The sequence below is a fragment of the Bombus fervidus genome, chromosome 4 (assembly GCF_041682495.2).
Source record: "Bombus fervidus isolate BK054 chromosome 4, iyBomFerv1, whole genome shotgun sequence".
Taxonomy (NCBI): domain Eukaryota; kingdom Metazoa; phylum Arthropoda; class Insecta; order Hymenoptera; family Apidae; genus Bombus; species Bombus fervidus.
This window is the reverse complement of record NC_091520.1, coordinates 10029875-10054076: the sequence shown is the minus strand read 5'-3', so window position 1 is coordinate 10054076 and position 24202 is coordinate 10029875. Positions and strand designations below refer to the sequence as shown.

General features: G+C 35.3%; 2 protein-coding genes across 6 annotated transcripts in view; one reads left to right on the top strand and one right to left on the bottom strand.

Moving 5' to 3' along the window:
• Nucleotides 1-693: 693 nt before the first annotated feature.
• Nucleotides 694-24202, bottom strand: part of LOC139986947 (uncharacterized) — a 127123-nt gene continuing 103614 nt past the window's right edge. Inside the window, exons 1-9 of one of the 5 annotated variants that reach the window (XM_072002722.1) lie at nt 9182-9570; nt 4904-8627; nt 4706-4834; nt 4410-4579; nt 4137-4312; nt 3838-4048; nt 3609-3752; nt 1499-1662; nt 694-1099 (exon numbers count right to left, since the gene is read on the bottom strand). In XM_072002722.1, coding sequence (XP_071858823.1) covers nt 1510-1662; nt 3609-3752; nt 3838-4048; nt 4137-4312; nt 4410-4579; nt 4706-4834; nt 4904-8579 — 4659 coding nt within the window. In that variant the 5' untranslated portion in view covers nt 8580-8627; nt 9182-9570 and the 3' untranslated portion in view covers nt 694-1099; nt 1499-1509. Of the gene's footprint in view, nt 1100-1498; nt 1663-3608; nt 3753-3837; nt 4049-4136; nt 4313-4409; nt 4580-4705; nt 8628-8967; nt 9144-9181; nt 9571-24202 lie in introns of those variants that run through there. The other 4 variants (XM_072002723.1, XM_072002719.1, XM_072002721.1 and 1 more) reach the window with 4 other exon arrangements.
• On the top strand, nt 10131-12519 carry LOC139986972 (ribokinase). The gene is made up of 7 exons (XM_072002764.1): nt 10131-10546; nt 10899-11031; nt 11123-11249; nt 11349-11510; nt 11584-11675; nt 11761-11949; nt 12185-12519. Exons 1-7 carry the CDS (start codon nt 10497-10499, stop codon nt 12359-12361), a joined length of 930 nt encoding a protein of 309 aa, XP_071858865.1. The 5' UTR covers nt 10131-10496; the 3' UTR covers nt 12362-12519.

The following is a 24202-nucleotide window of genomic DNA, read 5'->3' as shown; positions in this document are numbered from 1 at the left end:
GTATGCATCAGTTGAAAATAACTTTGTTTTATATTCTTTTCGTATTCATGATTTATGTGGTATCGAAGTAAAATACAACATTTGTATTATAAAATAGTTCAATTTTTTGCTTTTGACATAAAACACTTTCGATATGAATGCATTGTTTAAAACAATATTATAAATACATATATACGTATTTATGTTATTTTTTAATATTTGATATTTGAAATATACATAAACAATAATATAAATAATCGAAACATGTAATGATGTACATTACCAATTGAATAAAAATTATCTGAAAGCAATTTGATATATTTAAAATTATTTTAATCGTTACTCAATTATTCTTGTACTTTTTTCAGAGTGTAATTACAAATATCTTCTTCTATATCTATGCTTGTTTTTATCCTTTTATAAACTGACCAAGGCACAACATTATATCAGTATAAAAGAATCACACATTACTTTTTAGTGTTTAATTTAAAATTACATTCTGTTCAAAATGTATTGTTGTGTGTGCAAAGAACACAAATTCACCCCAATGCTTACAATGGTTGTCTATTTTATTCTACAATAATAATATGTTATGGAAAGTTTATACACACATATATAGAATAAGGTGCATAATATCGTTTTGGATAATGTAATTAATTATGCATTTGTATCGTGAGTAATTTTATGATCTTTTTATTTATTTTTTACCTTTCCTTTACATCAAATATTAAAGTGTAAAATCGGTTGTATTTTCTATATGTATTTTCTGTTTTTCAACAAATTATACATTTTTTAGGCAAAGCATAATTTAAAAATTATTCAAAACAATAATATTAGGTACCTTATCTGTATTATATGTGATTATGCGTGCATGTAAATCCATATTCTAAATCATCTAATATTAAAATAGTTCATCCAAATAATTGATTCTATATTTTATATCTTAATTTAAAATAATCGTGCGTTGATTGATGTAAAATGACACACCAGATCCATGACTTCTTTTCTCGCTTTAACGTTCCCCAAACTAATTATCTCGTTATTAATCTTCAAATCCAATTTACAATACTAGGTATGTTGGAATATGACGTTAGTACTTCCATTCAAAGTCATTGGGCATCTGTAGCACACAATTGAATTTTTTGAAGTCTTTTTGGAAGATATTTTAATTGAACTCATTGTCATTTTCATATTTTGAGTATCATTGATAATGCATTATAATTTTATATACAATATTCAATAATAAATGATAAATGTGAGAACTAACTTTGAAACAATTCTTCTTTTATAAAGAAATAATGTATTATACAACTTCATATACAAATTATATATAACAAATGACAAACATGTATTTACACTTTGCATATTGTTATATGTACTATAAAATTATTACCGCCATATGTAATACTTCGCCAAAATAATTGTTTCATTTCTTGTACAATAATAGTCTCTTATTTCTTTCTTAGTATATAAGTTACAAGTAACTAAAAACAGATGTACAGATAAAACGGAGTATTACCATTTAAATATTTACTGCACTTTTCCATCAATGTAAGCCTTTATGGCAGTTTGACATTCTACAGAACACCAATGCTGTATCAGCAAATATGTTTCTGATTCTAATGCTGCATCCAATTTTTTTCGCAAACTATGACGTAACAATGTCTTCGTAGCTTCCATAGACTGAAAATGAATAAACAGAATATTAAATAACAGTTCTCAATGCATATGCAAACAAAAAAAAATTCAGGATGTATAGAATAAATATTAATTAGTTTGATATACATCACTGATACGAGTGCAAGAGTGCAGTGTTCCTATTTTCATTTTTAATACAACATTCATTCTATAAATCAATTTAGTTGTATGTAAATGATTATTTTAATTTATTTCCTATTATTCACGATAACTAGATGTTTTAGTTCTTATGTTATAATTAGCAGTAAATTAAATAATACTACATTCAAGTACTGGGATGGTGTATGTATAATTCTAATCTAATACCATATAACGTAACTTTTTATTATACAAACATTTAAATGTGTAAAGGTAGATGTTTTCGAATATTTGAAAAATGTATATTTTAATATACTCTAATAAAAGCTTGTATACATTTTAATACGTTGACGCCGGTGCGACCCACTGGTGGGTCAGACCTGTCTGTCCCGAGGGGCGGCGGTGGGTCACACATGTATTTCACAAAATAGGTAGTATAAAATAAATTTATATTATTTTATCTCAATATTATAAGCAGACATACAAAAGTAAAAACATAACAATTCAATATTATAAACTTAACATGATTATTTCCTTTCTTCATGTAATTTTTTAAAACAAGTTAGGCAGAGTGTAGGCTGGCTCTTACGACGATCACAATATGTTGTTACTTTTTTGGTTCTTTTCGCGGCATACTCTCTACCTTTTATTCTAGAAATGCGTTTACAACTTTCTTTACACCGCCGTTTCGTTTTGCTCGCGAGCCCTTGGTACGACTGCAAAAAATGTGATCGCTTTTTGGGCAATACTTCATTTTCACTTGGTATTTCTTCTCTGTGGGGATTCACTACATTTAAAGGGTGATAAATAATTTCTTCGCGAAATTTTAAAATTTTAATACTTTTAGTACACCATTTTCTTACATACCGCGCATTTACGAGGTAAGTCCACATATTAATTCCATTACAATTTTTTTATACCATTTTATGGTTCTGCGCAAACAACTATAATAGGATGCAATAACACACCTATGATTTTTGGAAGTAGCTAGCATACATACTGGCCTTTTGTCAGTTTATTTTACGTAACTTAACACGATTTTCGTCGTGCATGTTCCTTACCCGCGCCGTTGTTATCCGACGAATATGCATGACTATTCTTTTTCCTGTACGGAATTGAAAAATTTTTTGACTCGCGCTATGAACGTTTCTTATTGAAAAATGTTCAAAGAATTGCGCGCGATGCTCAGAATTCGCGTCAGACCTCTACTTTTTGAGAAAAATAGAAAAGAGTACAAAATTAGGGCCAAAGCTGGTCGCGTCAGCTTTACTTAACATTTATAGATATATGTAAATTGATATTGACAAACTATTGTATATCAATGTATTAGTTGAAGTCCACGGAATTTATTGAACCCAACAGGAATTGTATAGCTTTTGTAATTTTGCTATAAATTGAGGTCAAAGTTGAAAAATTGCGGTCGTGTCGAACAGTCTAATGTGACCTATCGCCGTCCCACGAAGCCCGAAGACAGTGAATTCGGGCGCCGCCCCACGGAGAAAACCATGAATATCGGCGCCGGTGTCAACATGTTAATAAATCTAACTTTACTTTTTTTTTTATATAGAGAAGAATGTGACACTTATGAATTTTGTGGACACATACGGTCTGATCTATATTCAACATATTATAGATGCACTTGTCCAGAAAATCATTTATGCATTTTCCAAGGTAGAAACAGAGAGAATGTTCAAGAACTATTATATTCTGGTTCTGCTTATAAAGGTTACTGTCTACCATTTAAGAATGCATAATGTTCACTTCACAAGTCATAATTTTAATTTAATGGACATAACATCTATGTATATAAATAATAACAATATTATAAAAATAAACTTATATAGAATACATACCTGTGAGGATTGCTCACTCATAGCTTTTAGGGTTGGTAGTAATTCAACTTGAAATCTATCAGGCCATAAAACTCGAGTAACAAGACCAGCTCTTAGTGCTTCACTAGCTGTTAGAGTTCTACCACCTAATAATAATTCACTTGTCTGCAATTTTAATTCAAATTTGATTTAATATTACTTTTACTACATGTAAGAACCTTGATTAATATAAGAAAGATGTAATACTTACAATTGCACTTCCTAATATATGTGATAAAGTAAATACAGCAGCACCTTCAGCAATTTGCCCTAATTTACCATAAGGTGTACTAAATGTAGCTTTGTCACTAGCTATCACAAGATCAAATAAAGGCAACATTGTTACTCCAAGTCCAACCGCAGCTCCTTGAACTCCAGCAACAATAGGTTTGTTGAACGATGCTAAACTTTTAATGAAGTCCCTAAGTACAAAAAAAGTGAACTTTTTAATTAATTAAATATATGTAACATATGTATGTGATACATATTTATACAAGGATAACTACATACTTAACCGCATCTGCCATTTCTTGGGCATGTATCCGCCGTTTTTCTTTATTTGTATGTAGCAACATAGATAATTCGAGACCTTCACAAAAACTGCTACCTGTTGATGTTAATAAAACAACTCTACAATCATCATCCTTTTTTAGAATTGATAATGTTTCACGAAATTCTTGCATCACCTAAAAGAATTAATGTAATGTGATATATAAATAAAATTATATATTTATAACATAAAAAAAAGTACTAAATATATATTTTCCTCCATAATTTTATTACCTGGAGAGTGAGAGCATTTCTTATTTTTGTTGAAGATGATGGTGTAAGTATTAACTGCACAAGATTTCCATGTCGACGTATATTTATTTCCTTATTACTAAATTGACTTCGAATTTCCATTTTTGTTTTATTATTATCTGATTCTAGTGTTTTGGTTGTATTTGCATTGACTAAAAAATAATCTTATTCAATACCTCATGTACTACATAAGAATGTAATTATTATCATAATTTAGTAAAAATATAAAAATTTATTATAAATATTAAATACTTTTACTTTTTTAAAAATGATTTCACCTTTATTTTTGCGATTTGTTGCTGAATTTGCAGACCGACTCCCAGCATTGACTACTGATAGCGCATTAGCAGCTTCTGCAAGGCAGGCTGAAAGTTCATCTTCTCCTTTGGAAAATTCTTCATTGTTATCTGGTTCATTTGTTTTAGCAAATGTAACTTTGTTCTTTGTAGTTTTCTTTGTCTTTGATGTTACCTTACCTGTAGCTGTACCATTTGATCTTGTAATAACTTTCCCTAAACCATTATTAGTTTCGTCTGTTTCTGGTTGTTTGGGATTTTTATCAGCTTTTTTTGAATCCAACTTTTTATTAAGACGTTCAGGAAATACCATTTTATCCTCTACAATGTCAACAAAATCAATTCCTGTGTCACTTTTTTGCACAATCTTCTTTTTACTTTTTTTTATATTTATTTTTTCGTCTTGCGAATGTCGTCTTTTTGTAGATCTTAAGGAATGGAATCCCCCTTCATCAACTTTAGCTCCTTCATTTTTCTCTGGAGTATCAATACTAACTCTAGGACTTCCAGATGCACTGGAAAATGAACTAGATGAATGTCTCCTAATTATAACAGATGCATCTGCTGCATTTCTTATTTTTGCAGGTAAAATAAACTCTTGAGATAAATTTATTTGTTTTACTGGTGTGGCTTGATCTCCAATTTTTTTATCTACTTGCATATCAGTCAAATATATAGAAGTCCTTTTAGATCTTGGTTTTGATACACCTGCTGAAGTACGTAATCTTAAAACTGCATTACGTACTAACTTCTTTCTAAGTTTAAGCTCACGTTGTACTTTTTGTATATCCATAACTTTTGCTTGAGATTTGGTAATGGGAACTAATCTTTTTTTATCTGGTTGTTCTACATCGTACAATAAATTTACAACACCTTCATCTTGAAGTAATCTATCTATTTCGTTTATGATTTTCTTTTTTGGTTTAGAATCTCCAGCATTATTTTCTGTAGATCGTTTTGTCTTTGAGACTATCTTTGATCCTGATTTCTTTGATGTGTTTAATTTAGTTTTTAAAGTAGCAGTTTTCTTATTTGAAGATATGTTTTGCCTTAATATCTTTTTTACTGCTATATTTTGTTTAGTAATAGATTGTGATCTCTTTTTATTAAGATTTTGTTTTGAAGGTTTTATATTACATACATTTTGTGTATCATCAAGTTTGTCTAATGTTATATCTACTTTATTATTATTTGTGACATGTTTTTCTGTTATTTCATCTGTTATTATGACATTAACTTCATCACTGGGAAGCACCATGGTCTCCTTAGATACATGATTTTCAGTTAAGCTAATGTCAGGTGGAGTTTGGTCTTGAGGTTGCTTCTTGCCCAGTGAAACTTTTCCTTTATATACTTTTTGACGTTTTACAATGTTCTGTTGTTGTTCATGTTCCCTAGCTTTTTCTGTAAGTTTTCGTTTTCTACCTGATCTTGACTCATCTACTCGTATATCTGTTTTTTTTTCTGAAGCATGGGACTCGATAAGCAAAGAAGATGAAGCACAACCAGAAGAATTTGTATCCTCTACAGATTCTGTAGGTTTATTTTTTGGTTCCATTCCAATTGTTTCTTTCTCTGTTTTAGATACAATTTTTGTTTTTATTGCTTTAGAAGATTTAGTAGGTGTAGGTTTAATTATTTTCTTCTTTTTCTGTATACTTCTTTTAGATGATGCAACAGGTAATTCCAGAAGTTGTTTCAATGCTAGTTCTCTTTCAACTAAGGGATCAAGTTTTGGTGGTGTATTATAACCACTTTGTTCAATCTTTACTGAACGTTTTCCTTCCTCTGCTAAAATTGGCGGTTTCAAGTTAGACCAATCAGGGTCAACATCACCTTCCAGTATTGCTAACAGTTCTTTATTATCAGAATTGCTTTCTTTGCTAGTTCCTGTACTAGTATTATCTGATGACTTTTTATCACATTGAATAAGGGATTGATTAGTAGGCTGAGGCAATGGTATAAGTGCTGGTAAAGCGGTTCCTGGACTACCTACTAATTTACTTGATAATCTCTGGGTTAGTTTTTTAACAAAAAATATATCAGGTCGTGGTGGTTGTTCTACTACTTTTTGTTTCTCCCGGAATCGTTCTTTTAATGCTTCTGCTATTTCAACCTGTGAAGGTTGACTGGTTAAATTTCGACCACGATTAATAGGGATAATTTGCGAAGTTTGACTAAATGCCACAGTATCATATGTTGAATCTTTTGTAGACTTCCCAACAGCCTGTGATATAGAATGAGTTAGTTGATCTTTGAGTAATGATTTTATATTATTTTGTTGTTTCTTTATAGTTTGATTATTATCCAGTTGTCCTTTTGATACTTGCATTTCTTTGTTTTGTTTAGCAACTTCTACAGCCTTTCCAGCATCTACAACTGATTCTTTTTCAATGCATGTAATTTCTTCTTCAACCAGCACAACTGTGCTTTCTTCTATAGTTCGTGTTTTTGTGTCATTTAGTAAACTTTTCAATTCAATTTCTACAGTATCTGGAGTTTTAGATACCGACTGACTATCATCTTCTGCATTTTCAACACCCCAATCATCAAAGATATCCTGAATTACACTTCTTTTGTTAGTTATGCTCACTTTATCTGTTTCACTTATAGATTTATTCCTTCCTTCTGTATTAGCAACATGTGTAGGTACGACAATTTTATTATGAATAATTTTCTTTTCTACATTAATTTTATGTGAACTATCAAAAGATTCAGTCTTGCCATTTCCATTTGTTGTTTCTTGTTCTACGTTATATCTTGCATCAGTATTTCTACACTCTTCCTTTATGTCCTCTCCTTTAATATCAGTGCCTTCTTTAATACTTACATTCTTTTCTTTAATATCAATGTCACCTGCAGTTCCTAGATCATTAATTACTCCTGAGGTAGTAGGAGTTATAGAATCGTTTCCTGTCTCTGTATGATTTAATACTTCCTTGTTGTCTTTCTGGCTACAATTTTCAGAAACTTCTTGAGCCACAATTTCTGTTGAGATTACTTCTATAATTGTTCCATCACTTTCTTGTGCATAATCTATCAAATTAAATTCTTCATTTACAATCTCAGTGTTCTTCATTTCTTTTTGTTCTACAGAAACATTTTTTTCATTGGAATTTACAACAGCATCCTTTTCATGTACAGTTAAAACAATATTTTCTTCTGTACTTTCATTCATATCATTAATAGTTTCTACAGTCAGTACCATTACTTCTGAACTACTATCAACTAGTTTAGACAAATCTGTGTCTGTATCCGTGACATGCAATGTTTGGTCTTTATCATCAAAAGTCTCACTAAGTGTTTTAATTAATGCTTGACACTGAGCATTAGTATCACCAACTGTATCTATATTTAACACTGTACAAACGTTGTGTTTCGCAATGTTTTGTTCACCTTCATTTGTATTAAATACTTCAACATTGTTTGTACTTTCTTTATCTAAAGATGTGTCACCTGTATATCTTAAATGATCTTCAACCTCGGTTGTATTTTCTGCTTGCTCTTCTTGAGATTTCTCATCTTTTTTATATTGATCATCAATTTGTGGGTTCTTATTTATTATTTCTTGTTCTACTTCATTAATCGCAGCGTTCTTTATGCTCTCTGTTTCACTACTTTCTTTACTTTCAAATTTTTTATTTAAATCTGTTACATCACATTTATTTACTAATAAAACATTTTGAATTATATTATCTGTACATTCTTGTGACTTATTTTCTTGATTTTCTGGAATATCCTTTGCATTCTTTATAATATCAGTCGTTGATTCTGATATTAATGAAGAAGATACATCTACTTTTATCGATGATTCTACTTTATTAATGTCACTGTGCACTTCATCTAATTGTTCCATGGTAAAACATCAAGATTGTTACAATTACTTAAGAAGTCATGGATTGTCCTGTTGATAGAAAACAATTACTGTCATTAATACTTAAAATATATATTACAAATAAAATAGTCAATCAGAAAGAAATAAGTGTCAAAGTTTATTTGTCATTTGCTTTTCTTAAATGTAAATTGAACAGTACGAATAGTAGATCCATAATCTTATTATTTATTAAATACTAAATAAAAAAATTTTGAACTATCATAACCTTACTAAAATTTTTAAATCAGACGAAAATGAACTTTCAATTTTTTTCTCTGACTTAAATAAAATAAAATTGTAAATAGTGCACAAAAAAGGCTTAAATAAATTGCGATAGTTAATTTTAAAAAATACGGAAGTTGTTTTATACCAAGTAATACATTTCGACATTCCTGAGAACAATAGTAAATAGTGCGTTGTAGATTCATTTATAAAGTGATATAATTGATTACACGTTGTCCTACAATAATATTATTTGATATGTTTTAATTAATGCCATTTTACCTAGCGTTTTACATTGTCTAATAGTATATTTGTTAAATACATATGTATATATGATTTTAATGGCAGAGGAAGAAACTTACCAACCAGGACTGGCGTATCCATACCGTATATGTTCCAGTGAAAATCACACATTATTTAAGTTCTGTAAGATTGGTTTTAAAATAAAACAACTTTATGAACCAAAGATTTTATGTAAAATGCACTTTAATGAACCTCAGATGGGAAAAACGATTACTTCCTATATCCAAACTCAATGTTTACAAGAATGAAGTCGAAGGTCTGTACTACTGTCATCAATTTAGATACTTTTTCTCAAAGTTTTTTAATGGCATTGACAAATTAAAAGGCATGAGATTTTCATTTATAACTAGAATTTGTCATAGGTTCTATGATATATAATGAAAATATAATCTTTGTGAAATTATAACCGGTAGTTAGTAGTAATTAATTAAGGGAGATTATTATTGGCCCTTACATAGTAGCGTTAAAATTGAGAAGGTATTTAGTTAGAAATAAAAATAATTCTATTCCTATTTTAGAATATTATAAATAAATATATAATTATACTAAATTCTCAATGAATATACTTGACAATATAAATAAAGTAAATTATAAAATATCATTATCAAGTAAAATAATTAAGAAGTTATTTACTTTATGAAGAGATATTTCTGTCAATAATAAAATAAAAAATTTCTTTTATTATTATTTGAAAGAGAGCTGCTTTTTACGCTTCTAATTTTTTCAGCGATAGTAGATAAATATTTATTTTATATGAGATTCATTCATTTGCCGATAGATGACAGTGAAATAGTTTTCTATGTATATTATTGTTTTGATCATCTTTATCTTTACATTTAAAGAACACATTAATCATAATTTTTGTATTTTTTTTAGATCTAATTGTAATCATGTTGTTATTTTCCATAATTGAAAACGTGATTATGAATTTTAAAGTGGAGAAGTTAGCCTTACCTATTATAATAAATGTATGATACATATGTAGTGGAACAAAATGTGTATTTTTAAAATGAAATAATAATAAAGACCTTAATATTTATTTCTTTTCTAATCTTAATACTTTATTTTCGTACTAAACTATCTCATTATCTGAAATGAAAGTTCATTCGTTTAAGTACTTACACATGTCATTTTAGTTAGGTTATATGTATGATATAAAAAAAGTTTTATCAAATGAATACATTGGTCCATGTGATAATTGCGATAAATCCAGATAATCAATTTTATCGGTTTTAGTCGTTTATATGAATAGTATCTTTCATGTTTTTCCACTAAAAAGTGCAGTTTCTACGTGACAGGCATTACTTACATAACCCCGATAAAGAAGTTCTTGTTTTAAAAATTTTAAATATTGACTAATTAAATCGAAGAGAAATGTCTCCAAAAATTGTTGTTGTTGGTTCATGCATGATTGATTTCACTTGGTAAGTGATCATTTTGCTTAATGTAAGTATAAGCAATTTGCTTAACTTTTTAGAAAATCTATAATGTAGGAACATTGCAAAATGAAGATTAATAAAGAACAATTTCTTTTTATATGAAAATTAAAATGGAGTTCCTGCAATATTTGAATATCTAAGACTTATATGTATAATATACTGCAGCTGAATTATATATTTCCAAAAATAAAATCCTTATATTTAATGTTAGACATGTCGAATACATTAAAAAAATACAAATCTATATTTAATTGAATGAATTTAAATTAAATATACTTTCTGTCATATTTATTACGTAATTTATTGTATAATTGAATAACTATGTATCATTTTCTAGCTTTTCTCCCCGTTTACCAAAACCTGGTGAAACACTAATTGGTACTAAATATGAGATAAAGTATGGTGGTAAAGGTGCTAATCAATGTATAGCAGCTGCTAAGCTTGGTGCCACAACAGGAATTGTTGCTTCTGTATGAATTTTAGTTCTATTCGCGATCTCTAACAAATTATTTTATAAGCAATAAATTTAAAACAATTTTGTGGTAATTAATTTTTATACAGTTAGGTTCTGATATTTATGCCCAAGAGTACTTAAAAATATTTAAAGAAGAAAATATAGATGTTTCTCACGTTCAAATACAACCAAACCAACACAGTGGAATAGCACATATTACAGTTACCGAGAGTGGTGAGTAATAGCCATTAATTCTGACAGAGTTTGATAGAATTTAGTTTTACAAATGTTTAAAGTACACGAAATTTCTCGAGAAAAATTTGACAATTTTAGGCGAGAACAGTATAGTAATCGTATTAGGATCGAACGCGTTGATGAGTTCCAACTTCGTGGACTCCGCGACCAATATGATCAAGAATGCTTCTATTTTATTATGTCAATTTGAGGTACCTCTAGAAATTACTCTACACGCTTTAAAGATTCACAAAGGCCATGGTTAGTAGCTCTTCGTAATGTTTTATTCTTCCACGAAACACACATATTAGTTATAGAAAATGGAATGCGATAGGTTTGTCCATTGTGAATGGGGCACCCGCTACGGAAAATGTCCACCCAGATTTATGGAAACTCTGTGACATATTTTGCGTCAACGAGATAGAGGTATCTTCGAACTATCAAATTATAAAAATTAATTTCATTTTAGGAATTTATTTTTAATTTAATTGTAACATATATCTATCTGTAGGCGGAATTTATGAGTGGAGTGCAGCTTCAGGAACCATCAAGTATACAGCAGGCTGTTGAAAAATTCTTGGATAAGGGTTGCAATATAGTGATTATTACTCTTGGAGAACAGGGAGCGGTGTATGCGTCTCAAAGCGATAGAGCAATTAAAAAAGTTTGTACTACTCGCGTTCAGTCTGTAGATACAACGGTACGTTCAATGATCTTGTTCGTTTAGTATGCAGACATAGAATATTTGCCTGTTTCGCTTGTTCGAAGCTTTAAGAATTGTTTTATCTTCCATTTTTTAATTTCCTATTTTGTTGCCTTCTTATATACATATCTTCTATAGAGAAAATTCTTGTTTATGCTCGACAATTAATTTATAAGCCAAAAGGACGACAATCCGTGAAATCGTATCGCTAATATTCACGATATATGCACAGGGAGCTGGAGATGCATTTCTAGGCGCTTTTGCATATTTTAAAGCTTATCACCCAGCACTTTCGATGGACGAATGCATCCGAAGAGCTTGTGTCGTTGCCACGGATTCCGTGTTGAAATTCGGTACACACGCGAGTTTTCCGAACAGGAGCAGCCTGTCGCCGGATCTGTTCGCTTGAATTAATAAAAATGTTGTACATTCTATACAAACGACACATCCTTCCGACATCTGTTCCTTCTTTTGTTGTTATTTTATGTCGTTGTTCTTCTTGCTTCTTATCTAACTTTGTTGATGTTTTGATAATAATAAAGTATCGTTAAAAAAGTACAATAAAAATGATTGTTTATGTATACTTCAGCTTCATTTTGTCCCGTGTTTTTTGTTGCGTCTAATAATAAAAACGAGGCGACTCTTATGAGAAAGGAAATTGTATAACGTTGACTGAATAAAATTTTGCTGTTCTATTTTATATTACTACTGTATCTTAATTAGTGTAAAGTAATCGAAGAATGAGGTTTCGAAATATTAAAAGTGTTTAAAACGAGTCACGAAGACAAATTACAAAATTCTATGAATTACCTCTATATTCTATTTTCCTTATCGCATAAAATAAACCTGACAGTGGGTCTCAATTTATATTTTCTCGGTATCCAGTGATTCCAACGGGTTCTCTGATACACCCATATAAAAATCTCCGATGCATTTATCAGATTACGGAAGATAGTGACGCCTATCTTCACAAAAAACATGCTAATCTCTCTCATGCTTAGTATTCTGATCAATTCTAAAATCTGTATCGCAGCACGCCTCTGATTGTCGCTGTTCTTCGAGACTGTACATGGATTTTTATTAAAACTTGTATAACTCTATACAAGTAACGAGCAAAAATCTATGAAAAGATCAGGCTCTGATTGCATCGAATTTTAAATATAAATATAATAAAAAACACAAAAATTTTCATATTAAACCTTATTTTAATGTATAAAATAAAATTGATTTTCCCGCGAAAGATTCGTAAAGCATCAAGATCTTCGATCTCGCGTAAAATCCCCGAGACAATGTTTTCAATATTCCTCGGGGCAAAACAATAAGAAAATGTAAGAGACGTTGCGGGAATGGTAAATTGCGAGAACTCATAGAAAATCGTTGTGATCAAAATCGTTCAGTCTTCACGTAAGAAACAATATTACGTGAAAGTGTCCAGTTCTGGAATTTGACTGGTTTACGTGAATGACGCGCGAACTAATGCAAATCCCATTCATCTCGGCCCGGTGCTATTAAACGACTAGTCAGCCGTGTCCTCAAACTGGTGGAACTTCGTCACCACCTGCGTAAGAAGTCTGCCACAGTAAAATGTGTCGTCCGTAAATGCCAACAGGCAAAGGAGTTGAGTTCATTACGCATGGTAACGCGAGGAATCACGATCCACCATCTCTCCCTTTTCTCATTTTCCACGAACCGGTGCCACTGGCCGGTGCCAGTTTGTTGGCCACTTTCCTTCTTTCATAGATGAACGGTGACGTCTGCGCCGGAAAACACCGCTATCTTACATATTTAAGGGGACGCGTGTTATTGCAAGAGGAAATGAAACAGGGACCCCATTGACGTCACGGCGGCCAATAACGAAGAAAGCATCCACGATGGGGAAAATTCACCCGGTACGAAACAGGGGATTGGTCACTTCCGAGGTGGAGATGCGGTGGCTACCACCCACGGTTTCTTTACCTTAAAACTCCGGCAGTGGACAGGGAGAGTTCACTCAGTTTTCAGTAAACCGCCAGGAACGATCCAAGTCTCTTGAAACAGCTCTCACACCTCGACAACTATTCTCGACTAAATCGAACATTTATCGGATAAGATTTGGTGAGAACGAGAGTTGGACAGGAACTTGATCGGAAGTATCTCGAGTATCGACCGCTGTTGGTAGTTCGTCAACTTTTAGCCTAAGGAAGCAACAATAATTTGGATCAAATTTTAAACCATGTCTCTATACACCATCGTGGGGATCATTGTTTGCATTCTGCTCGTCAACTTCACAGAGAAAGAATTTACAGAGGCCAGGGTACGATCGGAAAGGTTCCACGTTCGCCATCAGGGTATTTATCGACAACTCCGCAAGATACGTCACCTGATCGAGTCTAGTAATCAATGGAGGTCGAAGAATTTGTCGAAAATGAACGACGACAGATCCGTATGGATGAATTCGATAGCTGCGCAACGAAAACGACGCAATTTGGAAATAATAAACGATGGGTTCGTGGTGGAAGTGAGCAGGTTGCAAAATGCATCGATCTGCAATTACACGATTGAGCCAGTTGGGGAGATATTTGGCAGCCGGGTGCTGAGCAATCTGCATCACATCAAGTGCAATCCAACCGATCTTGGTAACAGGTGTCAGAGCAATAAGCCTCATTGTTGTATACAGACCTATGAAATAATAGACCTGCCCATCCCCAATAAAGCGAACGAACCAGTGATGATTTATACCGGATGTGTATGTGCGCACCTTCATGCAATTAGAGCGAAGAACTTTAAAATGAAAGGACTGGATTACTAATGATCATAAATCCCAGTGAAGACAATGTTGAATTAGATGGAAGTATTAGTTAGGCGTTCGTATAGGTGATAATTTCACTATCCTAACATTCACTAGTGATAAGGTTAATATTCAGTGATTTAAAATGTGCGTTTAGGATACTGTGTAGAATAGTTAATGTATACTCGTAGTTACTAACTCTGTGTTAATTCAACACACGTTAAGTGCCTTGTTAGATGTTAAGAACGCAATATTGTTGTTTCATTTTCTCGGTCCAGACCGTTCCGATAATTATTCGATCTATATTAAGTATGTAAACGGCTAGTTTTTTTTAAATCAAGTAATGTAGCTTGATAACTGTCTGAGATAATATAATGATCAAAGTCATGAAGCCAATTACAATTGTAGATCCGTAAATAAACTTGGAATGTTTAGTGACGTCCGGATACGGAGAATCTCGATTTGCTCAATACTCGTTGTTCCACAGACAAGTGTGTCCTTGTAATATTATGTAATAAGATATTATCTTTGATTATTTATAGAATGCAATCGGTTCTGTTGCCAAACAATGTGATAGATGCGTCATGCGATTATTTTTTATGCGACTATTATTTATACTATTTATTCTTCTTTTACTTATTCTTTGTACGTTATAAGATATTGTAGTTGTAAGCATTATAATTGTCATAATTTTTTATCGAACAAAACAACCTTCAATCTTTCTACGATGTATCGATAACATACACGAACTATTAACTTATTTATACCACGATCTTTTTATTCTAGTAGCATCTTTTCCTTTAGAAGTATTTTATATACCTAATGATATATCATAACATTTAATAAAATATCTTATGTTTAACAAATATTTCGTGTCATCTTTTTCTTATTCCCTTAAGCCTTCTCCTATTCATTTTTACGACACTTCTTACTGAGCTTTTGAGTGATGATAGTAACGCCGAAGAGAATGCAGATTGTCTGTGTCTCAAAGAACATAAATCTATTTGATACTTCACGATTACAGTGGTTATAAAACATGATTGCTATGATTGGTTTCTATGAATTTTTCCCATGTTGTATCCTTTCGTGAAAGATCATTGGAGCTGCTCGGGGATTTACTTTATCCACGGTATTTTAAATTGGAAATGCGACGTTCTTTGTATTGTTCTTTAGATCTCGATGAAGACACTTCATAGAACTTTCAGCATCTATCAAACATTATCTAAGAGCCTTCACGGCAGTTCCATCTCCAATTTTTCGCCTTCGTTTTCATTAAAAACGGTTTGGTTCTTTAATAAGGTCATCAGGTGTGAAGTAGGTGCCGGATATTCGCGATCGTAGAATATTACGCATGACTCAGAAAATACCGAGGGACTGAACTCTCGAAATCTTGATCAGCAGGTCGTCACACTACGGAAGAGTGAGCCACGCGCCATCCGACATTAAATCAGTCCGTCAGAAAAACCAAAGCACTGGGAGAAACCCTTCTCGACTGACCGACGCAACGGCACGGTTACGAAGAAACAGTTACACGTTGCGTTTCCTCCCACTCCTGTATACCAGAAATGATATTATCAGTGTTTAAGAAATTAGCGCGTGATGAAGCGTACAAGTGACTCTTTAATTCATTTTAGTGGGTCAATAAGAGCGTTCTGCAAGATGAACACCGCGATTATGTATTTGCTTGTTGCAATGACTGAATGAGAAAAAAGTTTTGTTATAAACAGATTCTGTACTTGTTGATCCTGAGAAAATTTTGCTCGTAACAGCAAAAAATCTGGTATCAAAATCAAAAGGCTTTCAAACACTCGAGTTGATCCGTTTGACTTTCGAATGTCTCATGTAAATATCTATGAAAAGACTAAAATTGTTTAAGCGCTTTTTATTCAGTTACTTGACATTGTCCCTAATATTACGAACTTTATCAACACACCGTTCCTTTAATTGATTTTTTACATTGTTGTTTATCGGTGAACTCAATGGCATGCAAGGAATGCCAGTCACCGGTGACCTCCGTGATAATCAACCCGATTAAACAGTTCTTAACATTATAAGTATTATAAACTTTACGGACACGCCATTCCTTTAAATTGCTCTTTATAACATTGTTCATCGGCGATCCCGATGTCGTGCAAGGAACGCTAGTCACCGGTGACCCCCGTGATAATCAACCTGATTAAATAGTTCTTGATATTATCCCTAATATTACAGGTATTATAAACTTGACGGACACGCCGTTTCTTTGATTGATCTTTACATTGTTGATCATCGGTGATCCCAATAACGTAGAGTAAGAAAGGCTAGTCACCGGTGACTCCCTTGATAATCGATCTGATTAAACAGTTCTTGAAACAAATACTGTCACGATATCAACGAAAAATGAAAAAAACTAATAATACGGAGAAAAAAAAAATGAGAAGATCGATTCAATCTCGGGCTGGTGACACACGAGGAAATTCGTGCTTATGCTAATCGGCCTACGTTAACCGGCATTTCTCGACCAGATACTCGTGTGTTTCGTACGTAATAAATTGCGACACAAGCCGGTTGTCGGCGACGCTGTGACACGCTCCAGCGGCTCGCGTGCTGCATCAGGAAATCCCGCGGTAACACGCGTCTATACGTGAAATCGCGGCTGAATCAGCGTGCAACGACACCGGTCGCGCGCCTCGCCGCCTCATACCGCGCGAGCGTGACGTACGCACGACATACATACCGGTTGGAATCTCATTCACTGATCGAACGAAGACGCGAGACGTGAGTCTTTTCCCTCTCTTCGGCTAGGAAACCGCAGTCCGGACCGATTCCCTCGCAGCTTTTTCTATAACCGCACGGTGTCGTGTCGAGGACACATCCTTCACGGAAAACATGTCGAATTCGCGATCTTACCTCGCGGAATTCACCAGAGGATGTCACAAGACTTGGTGCAATGTTGTGACATCGCGTTAAGATCTCTGTGTTCCCCTGACGTGGATATTTATTGATAGAACATTGCAGTTTTATGCGTTCTATCCTTTTCTTTCGTCGAACCAACGGTGTATCATGGAGGTTGCTAGTTATCAAGAATATGATTTCATGGAGATGATTGGACTCGCCATCCTGAATTTTTACGCGTTCTCTTTATTGTCTCTATAGGGGGTTTCCTGGTTTTGATATCACACAAGATCTAGTTTCATATATAGGTCGCGTAGAAGTTACGTTGATCAACTTCATCAACTTAGAAAATACAGAGAAGCGATGATGCTAAACTACAGTTAACATTGTTTTTTAAACCTACCTTAGAATTTACCATTATCTATGTTATCTTCTTGCGTTGAACGAAATTGTGGAAGCATGTTATGTAATAAAAATTAATAAAAAATGGAGTTGATTAGTGTGGTTTCTGAGTAGACCTTTCGATTGATTGCCAGGATTTTTCTTTCCTCGTCTTAATAAATGCAACGCGAAAAGATCGTAAATCAAGTACGATATAGCAGGTACATTATGCGCAACTTGTGGGAGAATGATGGAAATTTTCGAAGTATTTAGAAGCATGTGGATATTTTTAAAGAGGAAGAAAACATCGCAAGAATTTGTCGTTTTGCAACAACAGAATATTACGATGTTTTTTCCACGTTTAAAGTGATCAAGGAAATATATGATCGACGAAATGCGCATAAAAAATATAAGTTTTTAAAGACAGCTTGTTCATTCTTCTTCGTAACGACTTCCTATCATTTATTGTACCTTTATTAATAGCTTTGCAGCGTTAAGCGACATGTGAATCGTTTCAAGAACAACCAAATTAGAAACTTAATATGCAGACGTAGATCCAGTCTTTGATACTACATTCTGATTCACTCGCCGTGTACCAATCGTATTTAACTCAACTTGAGTCACAGCCAACTGTTCATTCTGACATAACCGTTACTTCCGGAGCGTTATACTTCACGTAGTATTCGAGGTTGTACGATGGTTTAATTACAGAACTATTTTTAAACGTTGTTAATTGATCTATTAGTTGATAATAATTGAAGAAATAAACGAACGAATAATTCTGTTGGGCCGTGTAAAATTCAGAGGCATCTTGCGAGAAAATTTCCATCGATTTTACTCTACATTGTCGTTGCCCGGTGAAAAATATTTTCAATTAACGGCTCACAGAGGCGAAGGTATCGATAGGGGGAGAGAGAAACAGTTTTTCTGGTATCGGATTTCGAAAGAATAACGGCCGTTAAAGGGTTCATAACGAGCAGAAACGCGAACGGCGTATTCCGCGCTTTTGCGAGGCGGTACACTGAAATTTTATATTTTTCCCCGGCGCAAATAAGAACGTGAAACTTTCATATATTTTTTTTCTTTTTTTCCCTTCCTTCCCCGTGTTCCTTTCTTTTTTTTCTTTTTTGTTATTATTTTGTTTTCCTCCCCGGAGAACTCCGCCACCAGTACAAGCTTCAATTAAAACTCCTGAAATACCGTTTATTATAATTTTTGTTCAACAAAGGAAACGCATCGACCGGGAGTACGGCCGGTTTACAAACGCAAAAATGATATTTTTCTTTAATTTTCTGGCTTCCCTTTCAATGGACCGTTGGCGTGTTTCGACGTTAACAGAAACGTTTCGATGTTTTCTCTTAATAGGAAAGCGGGAGAACAAAAAAAAAAAAAGATAAAAAAAGAGAGTGGATAAAAATAGAGCAGAATGAAAAAAAACGTGATGAAGATCTATATTTTTTGCACTCCTTCCTGATTGAATTGCTTGATTTTTTAATTTCAATTCGGATAACGTCGGCGAGAACAATCCGTGACGCTTGAACTTTTAACATCTTCGAAGAGAAGCGAGATCGTCTCGAGATCCGTCTTCGGATCCTCTGATTTTTCTTACTAATTCGCCATTCTCGTGTCGTTTGCTCGATACACGATGAAAGCAAGAAGCATCTTTTGTTGGAAAAGGGCGATCTTGAAACGACGAACTTCCTCCCGCCTCGTTTCTCCAAAGTGGAGCACTTTCTGTCGTCGGATAAATGCGATTTCAAGCGAACTCCTTCTCCTCCTTCTTTTCTCCTACGTCCTCCTCCTCCTCTCTCTCTCTCTCTTTTTTTCTAACTCTCTATCTTTTACTTTTATTTCATCCGGATGCCACCGAATCGAATTTTTGTAGACGGAGTTTTGACGGTGAAGACACAACGCGGTCGAAATGGCGGCGAGACGAGTTAAGAGAGAGAGAGAGAGAGAGAGAGAGAGAGAGAGAGAGAGAGAGAGAGAGAGAGAGAGAGAGAGAGAGAGAGAGAGAGAGAGAGTGAGAGAGAAAGGAGCACTTCAAAACCTTCAACAGGTAGAACGGGTTCAAAATAATCCTCGATGCTCTTTGAGACCGCCTTGTACAATCGGTTGTCTTAGTGGCTGTCTGCCGACAACTTCGTACCCTTTATCTTCGCTGTGTACTTGAACTTCGAACGAAGTTTAAACGCGTGCAACCGCGTTATTACATCTACGGAAAAACGTCTTTCAACCCTCTAGCCAATCAAAACGTTGTTCTTTCTAATCAGAGATTCATCCGTTTAACCAACGATTCCACCCATTCAACACATTTCCGCTGCTGCTTTTAAATTAAGCAGCAACCATAACAAGTTCTTAAATAAACGCTCCGTATCTCTAAAACCGTAATGTTTGCAGCAATAAGGATGCAGCTTGAATATTTGAACTGTATTTTTTGCAGAGATATAGGTTTAGTATTAAAAATTTCAAAAGTTTATTACTACGAATTTACTTTCAAGAAGTAACTTTCAATTTTCAATCGGTTTATTCGTGTAAGTGGAAAATAGCATAGTCTCGTGATCGCAACAGCCTTTTCAATCGTTATCACTGTACCAAGATTCGTAATTTTGGTTCTCAAAATTGAGTCATTAAACGTCACGTCCGTCAGGCAAGCGCTAAAGAAACAGAAAGCCGAAAACATGTCACTCGGCGCACTTGTCAGCTCGAGCCATTCTTAGTCCGACGGTAACGAGCACGGTTACAGTAGCGAGACACAGAGAACGAGAGGAGAGGAGTGGACGATCGAGGTAATTGACAAAACGAGCACGACGATCAGTTAAGGGGAAGAAAAACCCAAACGGAAAGGGTGCCGTGAAGCGCCTTGGCCTGCAACTTTAATTTCCGACCGGCTGGTAAAAAAAGTTGTCAGTCCGGTCCGTTTCATGAACATCTCGTCTTTAACGATACGCATTATGCCAACGATTTCACATAAGATTTAGTAAATTAAGCAGCGTGTCGTAATAATTAAATACTTACGAAGATACTAACGAAATTTCCCATGAAATCTCCGTAACAAATTTTTTCTCATTCAACCATGAAAGTGTTACACCCATGAATGGAAATATTTTTTAGGAATAAGTATCAAGTATTTTTTGCGAATTCAGGCTTCTTCCGATAAATCATCGTTACAGGATCCTGAGAATTTACTCGTTTCATTATCAATGCGTACAGACCTGTGTAGATATCTAACCAAAGATTACTAATATTTTATTTATTCAATTTTGTACCTTTAAATTTCCCATAAACGCGTAAAAATTCGCCGTCCATTAATAAATAAATCCCGCAAGTTGATTGAATTTTTAGCAATTCCAACGTTTCCAAACAGAGTCTTTCTTACGCAGTGTACACTTATCATTTCTCTGTTTGTAATCTTTATGTACGATAAAGATTTGCCTAACCAATAAAGGGAAAAAAAGGTAAGAGCTATAATAAGAACAATTTCTTCCATTAATTTGACAAATGGTGTTTCCTCCTCTCGCTCGATGATCCAAGCGAAAAAGCCCAATCTAGTAGCGTTTTTCACCGGCTTCCAAGGCGGTCGAGAATTGTGGCACGCGACGAAAATTGCAGGTTACTAGAAGTCTTGCCGTATACATATTTATGAGGGTCGTAGAGTTGTTTACTTTTTATTACGAGGGGGGAACGTGATATCCCGCGAGGACAGGGCCCCTTTGTTCTTACGAACTTTTTATTTCCGCGATCCCGCGGCCGTGCGCCAGGCCGCATTTCAATCTCGCGGATGAATGCGCGCGCGAACTTCATAAACATCGAATCGCGGTTTCGATATTAAATTTATCGCGATGCCCGGTGCTTACAATGCGAGCGCGTGTCAAGCGTATTTTTTCAATAGATCCGAGACAACCGAGGCCGCAGCTCGGACCGAGGAGAGTGCGCTTAATTCTTCATGTTTTTATCCGGTTAAACAGGTTGCTGGGGGGCGAGTGCGTGCTTGCGTACACGCGTTTCTCTTATTCCGTTCCCGGGTGCTCCTCGAGTTTTGTTTCGCGCCACTCTTTTGTACCGCACCCTATTACCCATCGATCTTTCGAACCGATCACAATTGTGCTTGCGCTTGTTGCTCTCGCTAATCGCGAGAGCTCGGCAGCGGGTGCTCGTAAACGCATGACGTCAAACGCGAGAAACGCGTTGGAAAAAAGACAGCGGCGCGGTGAAATTTTTCCCAAAACGACGCGTGAAACGCGGCTCGTTAACGTCAAAGAGAGAACGTACTGGCACGGTATCTGATTAGCGAACAAAACGCCGATCGAATGACGTCAAGCGATCCGCGCGGTCTTCTTCGCCTTTTCTTTCTTTCTTTCTCGTGGCAAGTAAAACGCGGACAGCTGATCGCGTTCTGAAAGGAAGGAATACGCGTAGGTAGACCTGAAGATGATGATGTGGGTTGGTTGTGGGATATTCTGAAATAAACACGTAGTGCACTGACATTTTAATAACCGGGCGAAAGTCCGCTCGATGATCGCGGTGACGGGAATCCTGCGGTTTGCTCTTATTACGCGGTTGGATAAGGCACGAACCTGTTACGAATTTGTGTCAAACTATATTTTTGAACGGTAAAATAGAGGATAATAAGGAAGGTGCAGAAAAGAAAAGGGAAAAATAAAAACGCGTAAGGATACTTTTTAAAGCAAATCCTTAAGTGAGGAAAAACATATATCCTTTGCTCATGCCTGTCCAACGTGGAGAGCTCTCCGGAAACGCGAAGCAGGGTGAGACGAGAACTGGAGCGAAACACTGGCAACTTGGAGGGCGAACCTCGCGTATGAAAAATTGCTTCTACTCTCTTAGGTTCGGGGATGAGGAAGACGACAGCGGCGCGGCGGCATTTAATTAATCGAAATTTCAGCATGGATGGGACGAAGAAAATCTGAAATTTGTCGTTCGAATGGTATACGAACGTAAAAAATCTGTATGATAAAGCTGCGTTTGACGTATCTGCGAAACAGTATCCGACAATTTTCTTTCGTGGAAACGCGTCGCGGTATTACGCGGAGATATTGCGCTACACGTGGCTGCCTCCGTGTACAATTTACGGTCGACGAGGGTAGAAGGTTCGGGTGAAGCAGACCTGAAACGAGGTTTCAAGATTCACGCTGTTTAACCGAATACCGCTGCGTGACTAATTCCCTCTGTTCGCAGGGTGGCTAGGATTTTTCATGGTTGTTCGTGGAAATAAATTTACCGTCGTAATCTTTAATCATTCATCGGGAAGTTGAAAAAACCGATACGCAAGAACGGGAAAGTTGGTGGCGTCTTACAGAGGTGAGTTGATCGTAAAGTTTCCTTATTCGAGGACCTTGGTTCATGACCCTGTTTAGAGTCTGTCGGATGGCGATCTGATATCTGGCTGATACTTTCTACAACGAGGAGAAATGTTCTTTGTAAGGATGGCAGGATCGAACAGGATACTTCTTCTCGTCCCCGGGAAAAAATCGATCGAATTGACCGGTGGTATTCGCGAGGATCGCAGCAGTGTCGTCGATGGTACAACCAAGTGGCGAAGTCCAACAATTCCGGAGCCCTTTTTTTCGCTCGGACAACGCGGTATAGCCAGGAAGAAAAAGGGCGAGAGGTATAGAGGGGGGCTGTGTGTGGAGGGCAAGAGAGGGTTGGTCGTGACCCAGCCGAAGCTCAGTAGGACGTAATCGTCCCTGAAGGGGATTTCGCATTTATCGTACACATTCACCCCCTCGGCTTGATGCTCTCTCGCACAGCAGTTCGACGTACGAGCTACGAAACCGTACATAGTCCCCGGTGTCCGTGTACACGCGTGTACACGTTCGTACATATGTGTACTGGATATCGGTTGTGTGTACGAGCGTGTATATGTACATGCACGTCCTCGACGTACTTGTGGAAGAAAGGCGGCTCTGGGGTGCAAGAGGGTGGGACGAGGGTGGTATAGGGTAGATACGTATTTCGAAGACTATCAATCATTGGTAACCTGTAAAGGATCTAATTATCCTGGAGCTGACTGGGCTCCGTTCGCTGCACCCACCGCTCGTCTTGTCCACCCCCGTTTGGTACCGGTGCCTCTCCCTCCCGCGGCCTCCGGCTGATCCTCCGGCCTGTTCTACTCACCCCAGCCACCCTACCGGAGGCCACCCTTTTTCGCTCTAGCAACCACCCTTTTTCAGGATAGAAGAAGAGCGACGGAGACGGGAGACA

Coding starts and splice junctions, on each gene's coding strand:
- LOC139986972 (XM_072002764.1), top strand. CDS start 10,497: ATGTCTCCAAAAATTGTTGTTGTTGGTTCATGCATGATTGATTTCACT. Junction 11,250..11,348: donor TATTACAGTTACCGAGAGTG/GTGAGTAATAGC, acceptor TGACAATTTTAG/GCGAGAACAGTATAGTAATC. Junction 11,950..12,184: donor TTCAGTCTGTAGATACAACG/GTACGTTCAATG, acceptor ATATATGCACAG/GGAGCTGGAGATGCATTTCT.